Source organism: Spodoptera frugiperda, chromosome 4, assembly GCF_023101765.2.
Source record: "Spodoptera frugiperda isolate SF20-4 chromosome 4, AGI-APGP_CSIRO_Sfru_2.0, whole genome shotgun sequence".
NCBI classification, from domain to species: domain Eukaryota; kingdom Metazoa; phylum Arthropoda; class Insecta; order Lepidoptera; family Noctuidae; genus Spodoptera; species Spodoptera frugiperda.
The window spans coordinates 3,045,633-3,070,342 of NC_064215.1; the positions used below are offsets into that span (position 1 = coordinate 3,045,633).

The 24,710-nt window shown below is 35.2% G+C and overlaps 2 protein-coding genes across 5 annotated transcripts; one reads left to right on the top strand and one right to left on the bottom strand.

The window, feature by feature from the left end:
- Window positions 1–490: 490 nt before the first annotated feature.
- LOC118272510 (85/88 kDa calcium-independent phospholipase A2) lies at window positions 491–23,694 on the top strand. 2 transcript variants are annotated; one of them, XM_050693452.1, is made up of 16 exons: window positions 491–656; window positions 760–970; window positions 1,854–1,944; window positions 2,270–2,437; window positions 4,875–5,006; window positions 13,045–13,213; window positions 13,880–13,933; window positions 14,268–14,709; window positions 15,116–15,289; window positions 15,633–15,901; window positions 19,061–19,204; window positions 20,435–20,567; window positions 20,926–21,071; window positions 21,600–21,715; window positions 22,202–22,424; window positions 22,920–23,694. In XM_050693452.1, exons 1-16 carry the CDS (start codon window positions 644–646, stop codon window positions 22,937–22,939), a joined length of 2,505 nt encoding a protein of 834 aa, XP_050549409.1. In that variant the 5' UTR covers window positions 491–643; the 3' UTR covers window positions 22,940–23,694. The 2 variants fall into 2 exon arrangements, with proteins under 2 accessions (XP_050549409.1, XP_050549410.1); XM_050693453.1 differs by lacking the exon at window positions 13,880–13,933 and having other exon boundaries at window positions 22,920–23,693.
- Window positions 7,211–12,387, bottom strand: LOC118272511 (THAP domain-containing protein 1). 3 transcript variants are annotated; one of them, XM_050693467.1, is made up of 7 exons: window positions 12,272–12,368; window positions 11,458–11,559; window positions 9,985–10,147; window positions 9,640–9,762; window positions 9,222–9,299; window positions 8,887–9,022; window positions 8,568–8,810 (listed from the first exon to the last, which is right to left on the bottom strand). In XM_050693467.1, exons 2-7 carry the CDS (start codon window positions 11,535–11,537, stop codon window positions 8,698–8,700), a joined length of 693 nt encoding a protein of 230 aa, XP_050549424.1. In that variant the 5' UTR covers window positions 11,538–11,559; window positions 12,272–12,368; the 3' UTR covers window positions 8,568–8,697. The 3 variants fall into 3 exon arrangements, with proteins under 3 accessions (XP_050549425.1, XP_050549423.1, XP_050549424.1); XM_050693468.1 differs by having other exon boundaries at window positions 7,211–9,022; window positions 9,218–9,299; window positions 12,272–12,387; XM_050693466.1 differs by having other exon boundaries at window positions 7,211–9,022.
- Window positions 23,695–24,710: the final 1,016 nt, after the last annotated feature.

The window sequence follows — 24,710 nt, forward strand, 5'->3', positions numbered from 1 at the left end:
TGTTCGCTGTATCTTATAAGCTCCTAGTGTGACTTGAAACTAGTCGAACTTTGAAGTTTCCTTGTCAAGCTGTTGAAATGTGAATAAACCGTTGACCCTTTAACATACATAATTAATGAAGCTGAATTCTTTTTGAAGTAGAATCCAAAACTTACAGCTATACTAAAGTTATTCTAAATTATTTTTGTTATTTACAAACGGAAAGAAAATACTGTTGGGAAAAAATAATCAATATCCGTTTTCAAACGAATACAAAAGCGATCAATACTTGGATCGCCAAGGCTTACAATAATATAATTAATTAATGGCTGCAATGGGCTGCATACTTTAAACAAAGGGTCAAGGGATAAGAAGTATTGTAAACTATTGTACATGCGTAAGTTTTTAATATTAATGCGTTTTTTATTTATTTTAGTAGCTTTCTGATCGTAACAAAACGCGAAGAAAACAAAATTGACATTGTCAATGTCATTTTCTGTGTTATGTCAGTGATTAGTTGTCATTTGTCAATAGGACAGACTAGATGTCGAACGTCGTATTTCAGTGCGAGATTAAAATTTGTATTGTGTTGTGCAATAAATAAGATTAATAATTCGAATTTAAAACCAGTTTAAACAAAAAGGTCAAAATAATATCCTACATAATGTTAAATTCTAGTAAGTCCCCATTTCTTACCTTGTTTAAGTATTTGAATTGCACTCTGTAATCATTTTGTAAATATTATTTGAAAATTGAAACTTATGTGTGTGTAAATTTTAGTTTTTCGTGGCCTTTTGGGCACGGAGGAGGCTCCAACAAAAGTGATAGAGGTGCGGTCAGATAACTACATTTCAAGGCCGATCCATTACCGTGAAGATTCGATCCTATTGTATGGGCCAAAATCTCCAAATGATGGCAAGAACACGAAGGACAAATACTTCGAAATAGTACTCCATAAACCTTTTACTGAGAGCTTACATCAGATGTACAGGTAAGATATTATAAATGGGTTTGACTCATCTATTTAATGATAATTGCCAATTGTTTTTTACAATTTTGGCAAAGACTACTTATGAATGTGATTATTATTTAAATAAAATTACGTACTGGTATTGTAGATACTTAGATAAGTTATCCAATTTAAATGTATAACTAATCACTGTCTATTATTAATTCTATTTGACACCCATATGGTAAATATTATACTAATGATTACTGAATAAGAGATTTTAACAGTAATGAAATAAAGTTTAAACTAATTCAACAATATTGTATCTTTTTTCATTTAAAATAAAAATAGTGAATGTGATGTAAGAATAAGAAAGGTCTTACATCACTACCTCATTTTTTAAGGATGCTTACAAGCATTATTCTAATCAGTATGTAGATATAATATTACTTATTAATAACTCACTTACTATCAGTTTAATATACAAGTTATATTTTCCTTATGTATTATTAGAGCTATCATTGGCATTGGAATTAAGATTATGATGTTATCATATGAGTATTTAAATATTTTATTAAACAAGACAACAGACATGTGTAATGTCTAGTTTAATAAAATATTAATCCTACACCGAACAAAGCATTAAAAACTACACTGAAAATTAAATTATTGTTAAGAGTAGAATTGAAACAGAAAACGGGATATTTACTATGTTTTTCAATATTTATGAGTTAGGATATTGTTAAGAGCTTAGAAATTCACAAGATTACTTTATTTTTATTTTCGAAAACTGCTGCTATTAATATACTTTGAAAGGTTAAAATCTGTAATGATAAAATAGGTACATAATGAACATATTAAGAATATATTAATTACTGTAGTTAGTTATGTGTACAAAAATAAAGTGTTTTTTCTATTTTTGCAGTTTATGTCGAGCTAAAACATTAGAGGAGGCTGAAGAGAAATTCATAGTTTATAAAGAAAGAATACCAATATTTATTAAGATCACTAAAGAAGTAAGTTTAGTGTCATTGTTATTATACTTTATCTACCCATATTTACTTTAAATCTTCAGTAAAAAAATATACATACAGTTAACTATGAAACTGATTTAAAACTTGCGCACTTAACATAATTGTCATGTATGAATTTATTTTTCCGTCTCAAAAAAATTATCATTTGTCATATTTTATTTAAAGTATTTAATTACATATTATATAGTAAATGTAAAGATTTTTCTTCTTCATAATGAATAATAACATTGAAACCTTTTGTAAACACAAGAGAAATTTAATTTAGTTATTACATAATACACAACTAATTCAATATTTCCATTTACAGTGCACAGTAGCAATTCTTCAGAAACTATGCGACACATTATCTCAACACCAATCATGGACCATTGCCCACATGATGGCACACTTTGGTCTGAGCGAGCAGTTCAACGACCCTGAAGTTCAGAAACATTTAGACGATATTGATCCTTTGACTGGAGCTACACCTTTGATGGTAAGTTTTTTAATAGTAAAAAGGCTGATGAAATTTTAGAAAGTATTGTGCAGGCACATTTTTCATTTTGCATCTACATGATATGCATAGGTACCTAAGATTTGAATAATACTAAGATAAGGGGTGTGTAATTTTTAAATGAGCTGGACAAAACATTATTGATGAAAATGTGTGTTACATAATACTGTATTAGGCACATTTTTCTTCATATTCTTTAGCAAATTATGCTGTTAGTGTCTTGACCTATCAAGGTTTAATTCTCATATCTTAGAAATGGTATAGGGAATTCCTCAAATTGTTTTACCTATATGATTAATTTAGGTCAAATGACTGAGTAATTATTATTATTGCCAGTCATAGTTAAAGTTTCCTGGGACCATAAAATAATTCCATAGAATAAACTAAACCAATAAGGAGGTTTCCATAGCCCAAACCACTAAAAAGGTTGAATTTTTTTTTCTTATAAATACTAGTGACAACTTTATTGTGACTCATAGTACATGCACTAGTAACATACACTATGTACTACGTGTATATAAGTGTATAACTTTGTTTATGTACTTCTTGGTAATTATTTCCTTCATGTCTAAAGGTCAAGAATAGCAATGATTCAAAGATTAACTATATCTATTTAAACTATGAAGATAGCTTCACTGGAGTTCGTGTAATTACTTCAGTAATGAGAAAGAAAAAAAACAATGCTTCGCGTTTTGTTGTACATGTCATTTGTGATAATGATTGGTATCAGACACATAGACAAAGAGACATTGCATTATTTTTTTACTTAATTATAGCGATCTGTCGTAATTTTGTTTGTTTGTTCGTCTTCGCAAACTTAACGACTGAACTCAATTTCCGAAATGGATAAGATATATTTAAGATTTTTTGAAGTTCTCATAACCAGGCCAGAGTTTGTTTAGAAATCCAAAGTTTTGTAAATACACTTCTCACAATCTGGGGATTTCTACGTAAAAGTGAGATTGCCATAAAATCGTCTGATTTTTAAAAGGGGTTCCCTGGAATCTCCTTTCCAGGAATTCCCTGTTAATATTTTTCAGTTATTGGGTTTATAAATGACGTCACGAATAGCCATATATTACAAGTTACAACTTGATTCATCGCCAAGAGTATCTAGGTTAGTGACATGTACATACTTAGATACATCAAGAGTATATCTACACACTATACAGTAATCTAGTCGTCACGTTTGTTATTTCAGAATGAGTAAACAGCAATGAATCGATCATGTTACGATATTAGCTAGTCTTTTCTAGACGTTTTTGTTTAGGCTTAGATTGATAGCAAATTCTCTCGTTATACCTACCTATGTGTTTTATTTCATACTTTCTAATAATGGACTCTCAATGAAATTAAATTCACTTCATTAACGCCCGAATACTGGAATGCTACTTACTCTAATTTAAGTTGTACTTTAATCTCGTGCTATCTCTGTCATTTACAAAGAAATTGTAGGGACAGAACTATATTAATTGAGAGCGTCTTAACATTGAGTGACGTTTGAGTATTTGACCATAAATGACTTCAATAAAGGTACTATTAAAGTAATGAATTAAGTGGCTTTTACTACAGGTATAACAAACTCCCTTGCGGAAAATCGTACGTCCAAAAGTAACTAATCTGTTTTTAATTAGAATTCCTTTAATTTACGTTTTGCGTGACTTCTTCAGTCGTGGGTGAAATTAGATACAGTACCCTTAGCATGAGTTTGCTTTACGTTTAACGAAATATAAACGAGACCACGTTCGGCGCTCTAATTGGCCGGCGCGAATGAACCAACCAATCAGAGCGCCGAACGCGGTATCGTTTCGATCTCGTTAAATGTAAAGCTAACTCGTGCTAAGCCCTTGACTGAATTACACCACCACTCTCAGCGATATACTGGTTTCTTCATTTAAAATTGCGAAAAGAACTAATAGCACAATGAGCCGATGAATTAGAAAGAAAATAGAATATATTTACTGTAAACATAAATTAAGCAAATAATGTCTGTGATACTGATTTCATAACTTTGATTTTTTACATAAGTACCGTATTTCTCATGAAATAAAACAGATGTTTACTCTTGTATATGTTTCATAATAGGTGGTATGTATAGGGACAGATGCATAATATTACCTGCGAAAAGAGTACCTACATATAGAGATACTTAGGTATTAAATATTTTAAAACAAATCTGAGTCCTAAATTGCAAACAACACGTTTGTTAATCTTCTGTTAAGTATGTAGACAGGTACAAAACCGCTAACAAAATGGCGTTCGGCGCTCTGATTGGCCGGCTCCAACGAACCAACCAATCACAGCGCCAAACGTGGTCCCGTAAAACCTAAAACAAACTCGTACTTAGCCCTCAGGTGATTCCAATGCTCGTTTGCCCCCATAATAAAACTCTAGGATTAAAACATTTCCTCTATTTCAGGTGGCTGTAAAATCATGCAATGTGCGCATGGTCCAAAGTCTAGTCTCGCTGCACTGTTCCCTAGATGTGATCGACCTTGAAGGCAACACGGTGTTCCACTACGCAGCTGCTAGCAACAAAGAAATTATTAACGTAAGTTATTGATTTTTCTATAATTACAATTCTAATCTAAATATTTTAAAATAAACGTCCATTCCATTTGAAGCTTTATTTCTTTGGAGTATAGTCTAAGTTACTCTGTGAAGTAGATGTGTTTTATGCTCTTTTAAAAAGTTGTTAGTTGTCTAGCTGTCTGTCAAAGTGTTTTCTTTGGCTTTGCGTTCGAAATCTAGTGTTTTAGATGCATTAAAAATAAACTGTTACTCGAAATCTAGTAATTTCAAATGCATTAAAAATAAGCTGAGGCATTCGAAAGCTCCAGGGTATTACTTTCTAGCTATATATGTTTTTCTGTTGTCTGGACTGGTATACAATTGCAATGACTAAATTTAACCCTAACAAACAAACGGGACATGTCAATAGAACCTTTTAAAAATTTAGCTTAATCAAAACATCTACACACTCATGGTTTAACGTGCTACGGTTACTGATTAGGTACTTAACCTGGTTTCAAAATTAGGGCTTCAGTTAGGGCTAGAAATACACTTAGGTATAAACTATGATCGCATCGCTAAACACCCCCTGTAGGGTTCGAACCTCGGCTCAGCGGGGTCATTGTGAAGGGAGGCAGGAAATTAACAGACACATGAGCCCCAGGAGATAAAAGAGAATGGAGTACTATACTTTTTACTTTTCTATATCTATACTAGTATATAAAGGTGAATTATATTGAAGATCGGAGATTAGTGCGTTCAATAAACACTTCAGTGTTTGTTTGTTTAGCGAACTACGACGTTCGATTTGAAAAATTCTATTTGTGTTGGATAATCAGTTTATCAAGAAAAAAAAACATAAATAAAATAAAAATAAATATACGATCAAAAGAAACCGAGCAGAGCGGGTGAAACCGCGCGGAAGTAGCTAGTATTATCCTAAATAAGTTTAGTCTTTGTCCTGTCTACAGAACATCAGAGCTTACGCTTACCTAATCCTTCTATATACCTAACGACCTAAGAACATTATAGTCCATACACGATTCGATTAAATCACTCCATTTCCAGTCCCTGACTCACACCACGCGTTAGATACACAGCTCGCTTCAGATAACATAGGTCTAAAATACGTGTATAGATAATCTAAATAAACCAATACATACACAACATGCATGTTTATATATTACATAGATAAATAAATTGATATAACTTGATTCAAATGGGTCATCTGTTATGAAAGTGTTAAAAATGTTTAACCTCTTTATCTATTTTACTAACGATTTTTGGACTTTGTGATAAGAAACGGTTCCGGGAGAGTGTTCCTATATCACGCCACTCACTCTTTCCACCAATAATATGTCAAGATTCATTTTGATACGATATCACCGGACATTGGAACTTTATACTGGCAGCGTAGACATAATAAGAACATTTTACAACAGAGAGACATGCTTCGACGCGAATGGGCCGGCTCGAACGGAGTGATACCACGGCCTCACAGTAAACGAACGTGAAACAACGCTTGCGTTGTGTTTCGTTAAGTGAATGAGGTTACCGGAGGCCCAATTTCCCCCCTTACCAATCTTTTCAATCCCTGATTCCCCAACAACCCTTAAATCCCTAACCTATTTCGTGTGTACATGGGCGACGGCGATTGCTTACCATTAGGTGATCCGTTTGATCGTTTACTGGCTTATAAGTTATACCATAAAAAAGCCTGAACGCTTATAACCTATCTACACCTTTTTACTTATGATATCATTGGGTAGGGTTGATGTTTTGTGACAGTGCACAATTACATTATGTCATCTCCTCTTTGTACTTGCTGTATGGTACATACGCACTTCACTACTCTAGACTAGTATTCTGTGAGATGTAAATAATTGTCTGCCCATTTAACTTGTATAATTATAGCAGCTACGCTTTACTACTCGCAGTATAACCAAGGAATCTAGTTGTTAGAGAATGCCAAATTGGCATTAAGTCCACCATTGTAAAATGTACATGAAGTGTAAAATAAATTAAATTAAATAGTTTCCATGCCTATACTCCGAGATTTTTTAATCTATACGTGTCTAAGCGCCACTTTTCTAGATCTTGTCTAGTTCGTCGAAAATCCCAATCTTGCGATTTCTAATTCGATATCCAATGGAATTTCAAACTAAGTTTTAAGTACCTATATGCACATATGTATTTAGTTTTAATTTGGGATATTCTACAGACGTTAGAAATAAAACGAGTCTATGTGGTTGTGAACTTTATTGAAATTGATCAGATTACAATGAGATTATTTAATGTAGATTAATTTTACGATAATACATAAATCTTCATCCACCATTCAATCAACATTTAAATTGAACAGTTAAAAATCACGGTTTTACGCAGCTCACGTACATCAATGGAGAAAAGCTCTACTAGTTTCGAGTCACAGAGGGACTCTTCATCATGAGCAGCAGACGCGACGACGTTACCGCGTCTGCATACGCTGTTTCGTTTTTTTCGTGATTTTTAGTTACTTTAGTATGTCTCACAAGTTTCCTATATTAATATTATATTGTTAGGCATATAGACGATTACATAATTACGATAAAGATACGTTTTTCCGCAAGCATTCGCTATTGATGAATAATAAACTACCATATCAAAATAAATTTAACTTTCTCATTTACTCGCGCACATACAAGTGTAAGATTGATTAAAAGGAGTCCGTAATTACGTACGCCTTTTTATCAGTCATAAGAAGGTAAAATCCACAATACTTTCGCACTTTTTCAACATTAGCGAATACTCACAAGAACTTGGTTAAACATACATTTCTTATTGTCTAAATACAATGCAGACTGTGCGCTTTCAACCAACTTCAATAAAAGAGGAGGTTCTTAATTCGTTGGAATATTTTTCCAAAGGTCGTCCTTACAATCCAATATTAGTGCCGTTCTATTCAGTCCATTTTTATCAGTTCCACAAATGCTTAAACTACATCTACAAAAGCGACAAATAACTACATTTATTTTAACGGTAAAATCATTTGAATGTTTATTTCAGACCAGCTATTTTATTTTCTGGTGAATATTAGCTTCACCACATTTCTAGGTAATAATGAATAGGTATGCGAATGTTTTACAAACCGATATGTTTTGGCGCTTGCTCACGAATAAAAATTACCAAGTTTTACTACTGATTTAGACATCCATATCATAATAATGCGAAAAAATCGCATTAGTCTTAATTATTTGATAAACATACATCATACACACATACATAAATAACGCCTGTTTCCAATGGGGGCAGATGAAGGCAGAATGGAGGCAGAGACTATGGAACGCCAGTTGCTACGATTCTTTGATATCTCTCGTTTGATAAACACTACTACATGAAGAGATTACAATTTTACACACTGAAAGCTAAAGGGGTTCATTCAAAGATTAGACACGTTTGCAGATTTATCATTTGACATTATTATTGACTATGTAGATATGTACCTAAATGACTGCTTTGCTATTTAGCTGGGCTTGCTTATGCCTTCATCAGATAGCGGAAAAGCGAATTGACAACAGATCTGAAGTTGCCTCTGCGTAGAATAAAAATATTTACCCCCAAAGATATCAATGTCCGTAAATCTGACTCTATGTCCAACGGGTTGTATGGACAGCGAAGGAAAGTGAACAGCTTCTTCCTGAAAGTCATACCTGCTTCCTTAGGATTACGGGCAGGACGTTCAGGGCGGATCCTTACCCATGATGGAAGAAAGTTGGATCCCGATCCATCATCAGACCCAGGTGTTGAATTATTTGTAGTTTCTGGTGCCATATGTCTCTCGGGCGTTGCGGGGCTCGTTGGGGAGCTAAGTGAAAGAGTCTCTGTCAATTCTTCTGTAGGGCTTGTTACCTCACTTGTAGATGACTGTGGAGGTGTAGTACCAGGCTCATTATGTATTTCTTCTTCAGCTACTGTAGAACTCGTTCCCGGTTCAGATACTGATGCTGCTGTGCTTCTTAATACCATACCAGGGTCGACTTGGTCTTCAGAAGGAGAGCGCGCAGTTTCATAGTTGAACTAAAGAAAACGATTTTTGATTAGACGTTGAAACTAATTTCTAATGCTTTTAACAATGTGTAGACAAAACAGATGGCAATGCTCGAAATGATCGTGAGGTCGATTATTAGAATTCTTATCAATTGTAACGCACATTGAATATTTAATTTTAATTATTGGCGATTGAAAGTGGTAATGTAATGTTATGTTGTATACCTACTCCTGGTTCGGGCCTTTCAGCCGCTTCATCCATTTCCTCAGGCTCTGAATATTCTTCGCCAAATTCTTTCATCACGAACTGCAAACACAAAAAATATATTTTCCAAAAATTTTCAAAATTTTGGACATGTTTGTTATTCTAATTAAGTCAACAGCGGACACGTTGTTAAAAGTTTTTCTTCATCTTAGAAAATGTTTTATAAAAAAGTGTAACTTACGATATACGTAAGTATATAGTTTTCGGTTTGTTGTAAAAATGGGTCGGGAATATATTGTGAAGTTTTTGAAATTAAATAATTAATTAATAGCTTAGTTAATATTAGATAAATTAAATAATAGCTTAGTTTTGAAAAGTATGTCTTGTGGCAATTTTATAGGTGTTAAAAGAACGCAACTGGTCGTAAATGGGTATTACTTACATTCATTACTTCTGATTCCGACACTTCGGCCGATTCATCTATATTGTTGCGCTCCAAATATTCTTCCAAAATTAATCTACTCAGAACTGTCATTGGGCTCCCAGGGGGCCGAGTCTTGATGAACTGCAAACAAGAACATTTAAAAATGTACAAAAAGTAATTTTAATTTGGTTAAATAAGAAAAATATATGATATCGGCAAATAATGTTCCTTAAATATCTCTATCCGCTGTTTATTTGTCTATGAAAATCGCATAAAAATGTATGCATTAGTTTCTGATTGAGTCGCGAATGATTCTCTCTCATGGTTTGACCCCTGTTCTATAAAAAGAGACTCTCCTCTTACCTCAGTAGGTACAGCGTCATCCAGCAAGGATTTCCCTTCTCCCTCAGCAAAGCAAGTGGGCAAAAAGTGCTTGCTACAAATTCTGGAGCTCCTCTTTGCAGACCAGTAAGAACGGCCAGTTGCAGCCACCCAAACTTTACGATATTTCGGCTTCCTCGGGAATCTATTACGAAAATAATTAGGTTGTAAGTTGGTAGTAAGTAAGTAAATGGTTTGATGCTATTGCAATATGCGAAACGAGAGCACGTTTGGGGTTCTGATTGGCTGGCATGAATAATCCAACCAATCAGAGCGCCAAACGCGCTATCGTTTCGAATCTCGTTAAACGAAAAACAAACTTATACTAATTGGTTGGTTCGAATGAAGCGACGAATCAGAGCGCCGAACGCGGTCTCGCTTCGATTTCGTTAAACGTAATACCCTAAAGCAGTGGTTCCGCAGAATCCAAAAATTTACCGCGATATGAAAAAAAATCTAACAAAAAACTACACCTCTATCCAATAAATACCACGGATATAGCACTTATACCTCAAGTTAAACTTATATCAAATGAGACAACTGAGAAAAGCAACTGGTTTCAAAAACGTCACTGTATACTATATGTGTATCCGGAGCTGCGGACTACCTAGCGGGTTTACCGGGGCTCCGGCTCGAAAAGCAGGAGAAGGAACGGGGTGGTTTTTAGTCAGTAAGTCTGACACTCCCTCTTGCCTCGCCCAAGGCGGGAGAACCACATGAAGAAAGTGATTTTTTTTTCCCTTGTTAGTTAAAAACCGAAATACCTGAGTTATTATCGTTATCGCTAAATACCGCCCCTATAGGGATAGGTACGTCTGACTGGCCATATGAAGAAAGTAATAGTGGTCCCTAACCTAACAAGAATGATAAAAGCTGTCCTTTACCAGTAAAAGGTTGGAAACTCCTGCCCTAAATACTAGATACTGAACTCGGTACATAATTCACTCACTTCTGTATTCTTTAGGGACTGGCGGACATCACAGCACCATCACCATACACATCGATGTCTATACAGTCTTTATTATTAACTGTTAAGGTGTAGTACCTAAATCAAACTCAAGGTTGAGAAAAGCATGCCACGAAGCTACGCTGTGAAACTATGTGACCGTTTCCACTGATACTAAGCTATGTACCTAAGGGAGGAAAATGCGCAGTTCCAGTATGTAATGTATCGACAGAAGGGAAACCACCCATAGCACACGCCCACAGCACGCATCTCTATATTAAAAAAAACAGCTTAGCTGAGTCCGTTTTCACCAGTGCTAAGCTATGTGTACCAATGAATATGATTGGTGAAAGCCAAACACATTCACAGCACATCTCTGTTGACAAAGCACCCTAATACTTTGAGCTAGACCAAAATAGACCAATTAAGATTCGATATCAACAACCACTTGTAGGATCGCTAAACTCAAACATTAATTCATCCAAACACAAATTAAAAAAAATACTTACCCATAAAAATAAATTTCTTCATCACCACCTTGATCACTTCTACTGTCACAGTCAAGGACGCTGCAAGTCTTCGGCTCCATTATCAGAAGACTGATGTACGACCTGCAAATAATGTAGGCACTAAGGGGTCTAATAATATATACAAGGTGTACCTAGGTAATAGAATTAACGCAAAATCTTGCTAATGCTAGATTTGTTTCAGCACTTCTATAAATTCATGTACAAATTGACTTTCGAATCGCTACAATTTAAAACAACATTATTTTTTTATGTTACCGAAACTTTCAAATCAAATCAAATATTTTTTATTGTGTACTTTAAAGTCCTGTTCTATAAATAACACCTTGTATAGGTCCCCAATGTAAGCCCTAACTCGCTCTATAAATAAAACGAGACACGATCGATGATGGATGCACTCTGTAACACTATTTATCTCCCTTTAACATACGAAGTTAATATTTCCGTCCTTATCGTAACGAGAGGGTGAATCAATCACAACCTGCATTCGCTGTAGGCGGGAATGTAATAAATCAATATGAGGATACACTGTCCGTCTCTTTGTTACGTTTCGTTAATTAATTAAGCTATCACTTTTTCTGACGAAACGCGAAAAATATTGCAAACTTCTAGATTACAAGTTTAAAGCGTATTGCAACTCAATATAAATAACTTTTCTTATACAAATTATTAAGTTTACCAACACGAAATACTCGAAAGTATCAAAAAGTTTCTGTACGATTATTATTTTTAACCAATTTTCAAAATAAACAAGACGTATACACACACAACAATAGACAATAACAAAAATAATTACGTTTGAAAAAATATGGCGCGCGGTAACCGATTTCGAGGCAGACCGCCGAGCGACTACCGCGTCCCTCTAGGTTTCAACCCTCGGGTCTGAGTCTGGATTCGCGCCTGCGCTAAATACCTGACTTATTTATATTTAGGTCCCTTTGTGACTATCAACCCTTGCAAAATCTGCGTGTCGCTGACAGACACCCCGCTATGCAAGAGATTACGTTTGTCGCGCTATTTATTTTGTTTGAGATCATGAAACAATGATTTATGTTTTTAAATATTAAAGTTAAACTCTAGACCTACATGAAGTGAAGTTGTTGTCGTATGCACTTTTGTCTTCCCCTTTATTATACAATCTACATTCTTTGAAGATGTTATAGACCTCTAAACCATAAGATAAGTTTAATAATTAATGATTTCCGTAAGATAGTTTTTGGGTAAAGCAAATGTCTGGTCTGTGTTTTTAGGTCTATTTGTTTTTTAAACAAATCTACCCCACCCTTAGATTTTCTCCTGTGTCGTGGGTGCGTTTACAAACATACTATTTCACATACACTTGACATCCAGACCCGTAACAACCAATTTATGGAACACTCAAAGAGTTACTCCGTGCGGAAATCGAACTATCGAACCCGCTACACGTAACACGGTAGCCAGTTGCCCAGCTACCGCGCTAACCGTGCAGTCAATCTTAATCTCGAGTCTTTATAATGAGACCTCATAATTATCAACGGTTTTATCACTTTTGGAACCTTTCCTTACAATAAAGAATTTACTTTGTTCCAGGCCTTAGCCAGCAAAAGTCCATCATCATTAAACGTGTACAATAAGCAGGGCTACACGCCGCTACACACAGCGTGTTTAGCGGACGCACCAGATTGCGTACGCGCCCTCATGTTAGCGGGCGCAGACGTCAATCTAACCGCAGCTAAGAGATCTACTGGTCTTCTACCAGGTTTGTCGATTGTACCTACTTCGCTGTATAAAACCTTTAGTGTCTTTAGATTTTTGTTACTATATGTTCTAATCTTTATACGCTTTCCTTGTATGGTGAATGGTTTATTTTCCTGCTGTTATTTGTAAATAATACTCTCTTATTGTATGTTAGTTTGAAGTTTTTTTGGACTTAGCTTATTAAAGGTAGGTAAGCGTCCACAGGCCCGCATCGGACGCATCATACGCAACGGATTTTAGTTGGTCTTGTATAAAAACTCATACAACAGCGTCCACTGATCCGCACCGTACGGACCACTCATCGGCAATGCCTACATGCGATGCGTACGAGTGAAAGTGGTGTCGCCAATTCGATTGCTGACACTCGCATCGGCAATCCGATGGCTGTCGACACAGTGGACGCAATCTGAAATATTAATCTGTCTGATGCGATCCGTCCAATGCGTACGATGCGTACGATACAGGTCTAAGGGCGCTTATCTTAATTGTGCACCTTTGTCACGTAACGAAAGGTACTCACGCTAATACCACAGTATAAGTGAATGCAGTAGTTCAACAGTATTTAACATAATCCTATGCTTAGTACAGTAAGTAAGTAACAGTAGTTCTGTTAGAACTGTGGTTCTGCTGCTAATGCTATGCTTTATATGTGCTTTGCTCTTTCTAGTTTGTTTCGAAGGCAACTTGTCAGCTGTAAGGAAATCTACGACCTTATTTTCAGGTAGATAGAGCATGATTTTAGTTGTTTAGTTACCAAAGAGGAGATTCGGGTGTCTTCTTCTCTTCATCTTAAGTCAAAGAATATCTTAGTATAGTATTATGTAGACTAGTATTATAGATTACTTGCATGTTAGTAGTTTTTGTTTTACCCTTAATGCTTGTAAATAACTTTTTTCTTTTAATGCTTTTAATTATTTCTTTATGTATTTCCTGCTTTTACAAAAAACAAAACACGATTCTATTACACACAACTAACACAGTTTACTACAAAAGTTAAGTATCTAAACCCTATTGAAAATCACACACAGCGTATTATAATTTTACCAAAATTACAGGTATCGTCGGTGATCTCCTTCAAGACAATCAACCCAAATTATACCAACAAGACATGAAACATGGAGGCACACCGCTTCACTGGGCAATCTCCCGCGAAGTGGTTGTAGCTCTGGTGGACAAAAACTGTGATATAAACGCTCTCAACTTCGATGGGAGAACAGCTCTTCATATTATGGTGTTACGAGGCCGTTTAGAATGTGCCATGGCCCTATTGTCAAGAGGAGCTGAACATTCCATAGGCGATAATGAAGGGAATACTCCATTACATCTAGCAGTCAAACAACCGAATATAGCAATAGTCCAAGCTTTGATCGTGTTTGGAGCCAATTTGGAAGCGAAGAACAATATGGGGAATACGCCAAGACATACCTTGCCTACTGAACTGTCGAACAGTAACTATGATAAAATATTGTATGTCTTGCATGCGGTTGGTGCTAAGAGGTATGTTATTTTGTTTTGCACATAACTCTTGTTATTTAAAAGGGAATCCATAAGAGATACTCACTAAAATTGCATACCATTTCGTTTTGTCGTTCTGTCTCCTGTATTAAATTCACCGAGGAAAGTGGAAAACAATAGTTTGCTTTTCTTATCTAATTTATTTCGTTGCGAGATCCAAGACAGTTATTCACGTCCCTGAGACGCGCCGGACTTCAGGTGTTCCGGTGTTTTCATAATTGTATCAACTATAGATCCGTGCTTACAGGACTTGCAGTGGTTTTAAGAAGGGTGTACGAAGCTTATCCCGTTAAAAAATACCATTTCTTTAGAGAACATTCACTCACTCTCGCCAATTTTCAAATGTAATCACCGTCCTTTACGCTATTTCTAATTTATCATTTTACAGGTGTGCCCCAGAAATATCAGGCTGTAGATCAAGTTGTTCAGCACGTGGTGACTATAACGGTGTTCCACCTCCTCCAGTAGCCAGGAGTTCCACGCGAGACCTGGTCAGCCAAATGTTGTCCGTAGCTGCTATGGAGAGAGCTGCTTGTTATGATACCAGCCAGAAACAGGGACGGTGAGATCTTTTTTCGCCGAATCAAAAAAAGCAAAAAAAAAATACTCCGTATAAAAACTAGTTTTGGAGCCCCCTTATTCCTTTATTTCTTTTTCGAGGGAAGAAAATAATCCCATGACTTTTCTCGCCCATGTTTGAGGCCCTTACGATGATATTAAGTTGCTGCCAATTTTGAACGCATGATTTACGCGAAAAAGGAAGAAATTGATTATTATTTGGACGTTTGTAATTTCAGAAATGAAATATATTTTAATAATATAAATGATATAGCAGATACTCGCTGCTTTTCACGCGAACAATGAAGCTCTTCTTTGCATATAATATTCACTATTTACCATTCCAGATTACTCTGCCTAGACGGTGGCGGTATTCGAGGCCTAGTCTTAGTCCAGGTACTCCTCAGTCTTGAAGAAGCTGTTGGCAGACCTATCGTGGAATGCTTCGACTGGGTGGCTGGTACCAGCACTGGAGGTATACTGGCTTTGGGCCTGGCCAGCGGGAAGTCTTTAAGGGAATGCCAGAGAGTCTATTTTAGATTGAAAGAGTGTGCTTTTATTGGCATGAGGCCCTATCCTTCGGAGGCTTTGGAGACTATTCTAAAGGATTGTTTGGGTAAGTTTGTAATACTACTATTATGATATTAACTAAAAATCACGGTTTACTCACGTATTATTAATGGAGAAAAGCTCTAATAGTTTCGAGTCACAGGGGGACTCTGCATCAAGAGCAGCGTGCGTAGACGTGAGTAAACCGTGATTTTTAGTTAATTTAGTATGTCTCACGATAGTTATTATAAAAATATATTACGATATTGATTTTATTGTGGCTAATTGAAAGTTTTGTTCTAGCAGAAATATGTGGTGAGCCCGAGAAAATAATGTCGTCATTGCGTGAATAATGATTTTTTTAATATTGGCCTATTCTTTAATACTGAATCATTAGTTTTGTATTTTGCGTGAATGATTTTTTTAAGATTGGCCTATTCTTTAATACTGAATCATTAGTTTTGTATTTTGTGAAAAGCTCTTTAATTCTATCGTTAACACTACTACTACGTTTACATTTAAATGGACACCTTCAAATGAAAAATTGCAAGAAAGATGTACAAATATTCCCACCTCAATCTCATATTTACTAGAATACAAAAGTAAATACTGATATCACAGTCAGATTATTTCGTACCCATTTGTGACAAAACACAATTTTAATAGTCATGGTGACTCGCACGGAGCTTGGTCAATTAAATAAAACTTTAACCTTGGAAATCTGACTCAGAATACATAACGTGTTACATAATTTTGCCCGCGACTTCGTTCGCGTGGAATAGTGACTTCCGGCAAATTTTTGGTTTTAACCACATAGTTCCCGATCTCGCGGGATCTCTTCAAAAATGAGATGTGGAAGATATTTCAGGGAACTCTTCAAAAATCAACATAATGAGCTCTGCGTTTGAATTTAATAGATGTATACTCACTTAGGGCATTGAAAAAATAGTTTAAAAACGGACTTAAACTAACTTAAAACTAAAGAAAGCTACGAATTACGAATTTATAACAATTAAAAAAGAAACTATATTACAACCTATCCTCTATGCTATAATAACCAAGCTTAAACTAAATAATTTAAAAGAAACGACTTAAATCTAATCTAATTAAAAAAAAAATTAGACTTACAATTTTATTAAAAAAACTAACTACAGTAACTACTAATAATCGATATCAAACTAAACCTACGTTAAATAGTTTAACCAAAAAACAAGGAAAACCCAACAAATAAACTTATTAATTGACAAATACAACGAAACCAATTTAGAATATACGAAACAGCAGGACCACTACAGACAAATAATCATACGACTGATAATACACTTTTTCTACGATAGTACCGAAGCGCTCGGCCGATACCCAACCAAATGAATGTAACGAAACCATAGCGCGATCTATTTCGATCCCAACGCCATCTATCGAGGATAAAGACAACTTGGATTATTTATTTATACTCCGTTCGGGCATTTTCTTTGTACTAAAAGTTTAATTATATTGATATTATTTTTTTCATACCTTTTTACTATTTATTTACTTTTTTCGATGAATTAAAACAATAACATGAACCGAAGTCGTGTAACGATCGACATAGAATTATCTATACTCCGTTAGAGCATTTTCTTTGTACTAAATGTTTTATTATATTGATATTATTTTTTTCATACCTTTTTACTATTTATTTACTTTTTTTCGATAAATTAAAACAATAACATGAACCGAAGTCGTGTAACGATCGACATAGAATTATTTATAAATAATTTATAATTTATTTCTTATTTTTATTTTTTGATTTTTGAAATAAAAATATATCTATGTCCTTTCTAAGGTTCTAAACTATATCTGTACCAAATTTCAACCAAATCCGTCAAATAGTTGCGGAGATTAATGGTATAAGCATAGAATGTTCGACGTGATTCTTTAATTTGACATAACTTTTTTATTTATGAACCGATTGACATGAAACAAACACTAAATGTAAATTTAAGCATCCCACAATATATTCGTGAAAACCGCATCCAACTCGGATCAGCCGTTTCTGAGATTAGCGCGCACAGACGAACAGACAAACAGACAAACAGACAAAAAAAAAGTTAATTACATTTTTGGGTTCGACATCGACATAACAATAACCCCTGCTATTTTTTTTATTTTTATTTTCAATGTACAGACAGCACTTTTCTACGATTTTATTATATGTATAGATATAGATTAAGGTCGTTAATCTGGCTGTGTTATGAGAATTATGTTAATAGGATATTTATCTAAAAATTACATTTTCCTGTATATCAAAATTAGTATCAAAATTTTCCTCATTGTTACACCTATGTTGGTGTAAACGTCTACGTCTGTTCAATTTGATAATATTAACGATTTGATGTTGAAATACCTTTTATAAAATTATCTTTTATCGATTTTATTATACTAGTTCTACTATCTGTGTTGCGTGTTGCAATATCTTTGCTTAGTTCTTAAATATTATTTGGAAAAAAAATATTGATCGGAAAAATGTATGAAAGAAATTGTAAACATGTAATTTTTCAAAAGAATGACTGATGGAGTTTCGTGCTCGTTTTTCTCAATTCGAAGCTACACTTTGGAACGAGCACCTAACTTCACTGACGGACAGACTGACAGACAATTATTTCTTTATTTGTTGACATTACAAAAGTACCTATTTATGGTTGAATTCGAATAAATGATTTAATTTTATTCCTGGGTTTGTACTTGCAGAATTCTAATTTGGGTTCGTCATTTATCCTTTTTAGGTCATTCATAACTTGACGGAGTCAGGAAATGCGTGACATAATCTTAAATTGTACTTAGATTTAATAGTGGTCAAAAGCTTATTCTTAACTAAACAGTTTTTTGCAGGGTGCTTATAATATTATGTAAATATTCATCGTCAACATCGTGAATCATGACGTCTCACCCACTTCTTCATACTCGCTTGCAACCACTGTTATCCAGTGTAATAATTGAATTCTTCTTTTTTTGCTTTTTTTTTATTTGCCCCACATTATGATTTTCTCTTGTGTCGTGGGTGCGTTTACAAACATACAAGTTCATATACACATGACACCCAGACCCGAAACAACAATTTGTGGATCACACAGAGTTGCTCCGTGCGGGAATCGAACCCGCTACACGTTGCGCGGCAACCGGTCGCCCAGCCACCGCACCAACCGTGCAGTCGAGTCTAAAACAACACGTTTTCTCTAAATTACAGGCACAGAAACAGTAATGTCGGACATACAACATCCAAAGCTGATGATATTGGCCCTGCTGGCTGATCGGAAACCTGTAGACCTCCACCTGTTCAGGAACTACAAGTCTGCACAGGAGATCCTTGATGAGCATAATGGAACTACTAGTAAGTCTTCTAAAACAACGTGAAACGTAATCAAATTATGTTTTACGGCTTATTTACGTAACTGTAGCGTATGTAGAGAATAAGAGTCCACAGCGTGGTTCAGAAGTAGTCGAGTTTTTTTTTTTATGAAACACGCCGGTAATCGAGCAGACGTATTACCTGATGGTAAGCAATCACCGCCGCCCATGGACACTTGAAACACCAGAGGCGTTACAAGTGCGTTGCCGGCTTTTTGGGAGTTATTATATTTGCCCATTCGTGCCGAAGCATGGCTCTCCCACACTTAAACCTAACCACGTCAATCAGTTATGTGACATATTCCACTAGCACTGTGATCCAAAATGCGAAAGTTTTGTATGTTTGTTTGTTACTCCTTCACGTCATAACGGCTGAAGGGATCGAGATGAAATTTGGAACAGGGCTAGATTATGCTCTGCTATTATGGAGTTACATGTTTATCCCGCGGAAATGCGGGCAAAGCCGCTGGTAGAAGCTAGTAATATTATCTGTAGAGATATTGAACACCAAAACCGAAACCTCTTAATCAATTTTTTTAAATGATACATCTGGTCTAAACCTCTAAATGTTTTCGTATTCTTATTTACAAACCTAAAATGTGGTTGCCATCCGGTAAACAATGACATGAACTAGCTAGAGGTGATCTTTTCGAGACCTTTAGAAATATAAAAATGAACTCACTGTTAATCGACCTTGGGAATTGCAAGCGTTTTTTAGTGCAAACATCCTCTAATAGTTCTAAAATGACTGTAGTCTAAATATAATTCGTGTGGTGAAGTCAATATGTACATAGAACAGGCGCCTACGCAATGCGTTTAAACGAGAAGTCACAATTAAATTTTTGTTGCTCTGTTAAACAAAATTAGGCTTTATTGTATTCTTGATAGAGTCAGATATGGACTGAAGAATTGATAAATGACAATTACTTTTCTTCTTGAACGTCGTGGTGGTCCGTAGATTTAATACGCCCACTTCTCATTAATGAGGGTGCGGGTTCGAAACCTACCTCTTTTTCTTTAGGTCTATGTACTTTCCAAGATTACTTAGAGACCACTGACAAACGGTGAAGGAAAACATCATGAAGAAACTTGAGCTTATAATTTCTAATTATGAGAAAAGTCGTCCCTATTGTAACAGTACGAAATAAAATAAATATCCTCACAAAATCTGTCATGTTCAGCAACTACATCATCTATTACATTTTAATTTCAGGTCCTCGCGCTGAGGCGGGGGACCAAGCATCAGTGGTGTCGCTAGCCCAGCCCCCGCCCCCGTCCGAGCAGCTGGTGTGGCAGGCGGCCCGGGCCACTGGAGCCGCGCCCTCATACTTCAGGGCTTCGGGCAGGTCAGTTTGCTAATGTTACAAAGTCGTCAAGACTTAATAAAACACTATGTACAGGGTTTGGCTGTAAAAATTTGCAAAGTATAAGTATCTACATAATCTGATGTTATCGAATTTGAAAGCTGCAACCAACAAACGGGTAAAACTGGTCCCACACAAGTATAAATGTCAGCAAATGAGAAAGTCCTAGTACTCAGCCTTACCAACCACCTTTATTAACTAAAAATGTCACAATCAAAAAAGAAATCAATGGATTTAATGTAGGTACTACTACTTTTACTGGGTTAATGGAATTATCTTTTCAACGTTCCTATTTATATAATCTATAGTAAAATTCTAAGAGGATATTTAACTGTTACAGATACCTAGACGGCGGTTTGATGGGCAACAATCCGACATTAGACGTGCTGACAGAGCTGACGGAATTGAACCTGGCATTGCGAGCTACAGGGCAACACGAAGAAGCTAAGAAAACCAACCTTAAAGTAGTCGTGTCGTGTGGTACAGGTAGGTGAATTACTACTTACTGCCAAGCAATTTACTGATTGCGCGGCGCTAAAAAGGGTAATGACCCCCGAATACTGAAATGCTACTCAATTTTCAGTTGTACTTAAATATCGTGCTATCCCTGTCATTTTACAAAGAATTTATAGAGACAGAAATATTTTTGAAAGCGACTTAACGTTGAGTGGCATTTGAGTATTTGAACATGACATGGCACAAACAAAGTTACGAATTCACAATTATTATAAAGTTTTCCGTCCTATCCGTAAGTCTGTTTGTGATCAAGACTAATAAAGGCTAAGACGGTTACAATAGTAACCGATTATTTATACGAGTTTCAAGCATTAGGAGATAGCAGATCTCCATACAATGGATATTATTGTAGGCTCTGAAAATTTTGGAAATCGAAATCAAGTATGAATGAATACCGAGATGCATCATTTTTCAACAGTTGCTTTCGCGGTCACTTGATTGATGAGGTTGAGATGGTCTTTTTTATCGTGAAAATAATGATTAAATTGCAATTTCCAGGTTTAATCCCCGTATCGAAGTTAAAAGATATAGACGTGTTCAAGCCGGAGAGTTTGTGGGACACAGCGAGGCTCGCGTGGGGACTGTCGGCTATCGGCGGTCTTCTTGTCGACCAGGTAATTGTGATACTGTGTAAATAAATATAGAGACGAAAATAACAAATAACTATCACAGTTTAGTATGTATATGGGGTAGTAAATGGTCAGCCGGATCAACTGATGGTAAGCAATCGGCGCTGTCCTTGAAACACCAAGAAGTTAAATATGCGATCCAAGCCTTTTGGAGGTTTGAGGATGGGGGATTGAAGATGGAGGGAGGGGGTTGGTTTTGAATTTGGATTTGGTCTTTCTAACCTCAACAAGAGTCTATAGGTACTTTCTAAGTCTGTGTGTTCCATCTTCGGCCACATCTTCGCTTCGCCGTTCTGGCAGAAAGCGGGTTGGTGGCGAAACGCCGACTTATCAACGATCGAAAAATGCAGGCCTTGTTTCACGCCAGTCCTCACTCTGCAAGAGTAGAATCCCCACTACGTCAACCGTGCATTCACTAAGATTTTAATATGTAATTTCTCAAACGAATATGTTTTTTTTTTTCATCCACAGGCGACACAATCAGACGGTCGCGTAGTAGACCGAGCGCGAGCGTGGTGTAGTGCAGTGGGAGTGCCCTACTACCGGTTCTCGCCGCAAATGTCGAAGGACGTCGCCATGGATGAGAAGAACGATGAAACGTTAGTCACGATGCTGTGGGAAGCGCAAATGTACATGTATTCGCATCGAGATCGAGTCGCCGAGTTAGCTGCGTTGCTTAACGACACTGATCATGGTAAGTGGTAGGGGTGCTTATACAAATTGTAACCATTTATTTTCTTACAGCTGAGCTGAAATTAAAATCGATTTCTTGATAGATAACTTAATTTTGACCGATATATGCGTGATAGTAGCAATTGGCGTTCCAATGTCTCTGCTTACCCCCATGGGACACAGGCGTGAGGTTATATATGTATGTATGTGCGTGAGAGTATCTTTCAGTAGTATATTATTGAGCATTTTATCCCGTTTCATCGCTCAGTTAAAACAGAATGCCAAATAGGATTTATTTCCACGTTTAATAACTCACTGGACGAAAATGTTGAATAAAAGAAAAAATAAATATCAATTTTGACATTAACATATTCAAAATTTATCGGCAAGGAAAAGAAACCAGTGTTTATGATATCAGTAAAGCATACATAAGAAACCGGTGTATGTGTCTTTATTTTTGATTGATATAATTAATAATACATCTATTTCAACTTATTATTATTATTTATTGTTACAGTACCAATGAAAGTAAATTGATCTGCAACATCACATTAACGTAAGAAGCTGATGTACGTGAGTACGTGTAACATAGCTTTAGTCATTAACACGCATAATATGAATATATAATAGCTAATTATAATTATATAATTTTGACAATTCTGACTTTCTACATAAATTGGCAGGGTTTAGTTAAGCAAACTTTATTAGTTGTATTTATTATTTATATATAAGACTTTTTTTTTGCTCTGACAACTATAAAAAGTCCGTTAATATCACACTTCATACTTATGTTATAAATATGAAAGCTTGTTTGTTTGTTTGGATGTTTGCCCGTCAATTATGCTGAAACTACTGAACGGATTTTAATGAAATTTGGTATAAAGACAGGATATGAGCTGACTTGGGTGATATGATATGACTTTTTACCCGACTGCGCCAGAAGGAGGGTTACTTTTTATCTTATGGGAACGCGGGCAAAGCCGCATAACAGGAGCTAGTATTAGATATTTTTTTATTGACATTCCTAGTAGCAATACGAGGTATATAATTTATTGTCTTAACTGTTGTTTCATACGTAGTATTATTTTCTATATTTTTCATTTTTAAGGGGGTTATCGAATAGTCGATTCGATGGCTTGTTAAGTAGATATATACGGGTGCAATAGAAATTAATATGTGCAATATCATTTTTCTGTCATAATAATCTCTCAATAAATATGTTTTCTGTTTGTTATTTATTTATTTGTTATGTTTCGAGCCTTTATCGCCGATATGTCTTCTGAATAATGTATGGTGTACTATCGTTAGATATATAAAAATATGTTATACATTGACTTAATTAATTTTAACTTGACCAATATTCGCTCTTGCTTTGCGTAGCTTAATTGCTAAGCCATTTAGGTTACCGATGAATATTTTAGTTTAATGATTATTTATTCTGATGGCCGCTTTTGAATGTAGAATATACTCTTGTTATCTTGTGATAACAAGAGTGGCGAAATATTAGTTTACTGTAGTTCAATTTACTAAATTGTCAATAATTTATTAAATATTTGGTACATATATAATACATTGTCGATAAGGGCTTGAACACCACCATCTTTAGACAAATATACATAGGTATAATTAGTTTAATACCTAAATATATGTTGCTATACAAGCTACGCACATAATATATAAATATTATGTAATTAGATGTAATATAAAATAGTATTTCTAACGAGATTATTAATCTTTAATATGTCATATACATCATCATTCATCATATAACTTTCCAAAAATGTGTTCGCAATATTACATTGTCATATTATTGCATTTTATATTACAAAAAAAAAACTACAAATTATGTAATGAATGATACGCTTTCACTATTAGCTAATATATAAACACGGTGTTTATAAATATGTATTTAACAGGTGTTTTATAACTAAAACGTTGCTAAAATATACTTGTATTTACTTAGATAAATTATACATTATAGTTGTTTAACACCAACATCACTATTGGTCACAATATTATCTACTGTATAACATATTGTATAATAATATAGTGCAATATATGCCTTCAAGAATTGAGCGTAACAAAATATTGCTTTCAATTTGTCACAAAAGAACCAATATACGAGTAATTGTGTATATATTATGTTATTCTATAGAAATCTCCTAATTAAATACAGGGCGGGAGTTTTGTCCATACATAGACTACTATGAGTATTGCTGTACTCTGAGTTCATTTGAACCTACCATAACACTTGTTTGCTCCACTCTGCGGTTGACTGGTAAACAATGCCATTCAGCATTAAACCCGC

Excerpts from the sequence above, each read along its gene's own strand:
- LOC118272510 (XM_050693452.1), top strand. Across the intron at positions 2,438-4,874 it reads CTGGAGCTACACCTTTGATG|GTGGCTGTAAAATCATGCAA; the intron begins GTAAGTTTTTTA and ends CCTCTATTTCAG. Across the intron at positions 15,290-15,632 it reads ACCAGCCAGAAACAGGGACG|ATTACTCTGCCTAGACGGTG; the intron begins GTGAGATCTTTT and ends TTACCATTCCAG.
- LOC118272511 (XM_050693466.1), bottom strand. The coding sequence starts at position 11,537 with ATGGAGCCGAAGACTTGCAGCGTCCTTGACTGTGACAGTAGAAGTGAT. Across the intron at positions 9,763-9,984 it reads ATGACGCTGTACCTACTGAG|TTCATCAAGACTCGGCCCCC; the intron begins GTAAGAGGAGAG and ends TCTTGTTTGCAG. Across the intron at positions 9,300-9,639 it reads CGGAATCAGAAGTAATGAAT|TTCGTGATGAAAGAATTTGG; the intron begins GTAAGTAATACC and ends TTGTGTTTGCAG.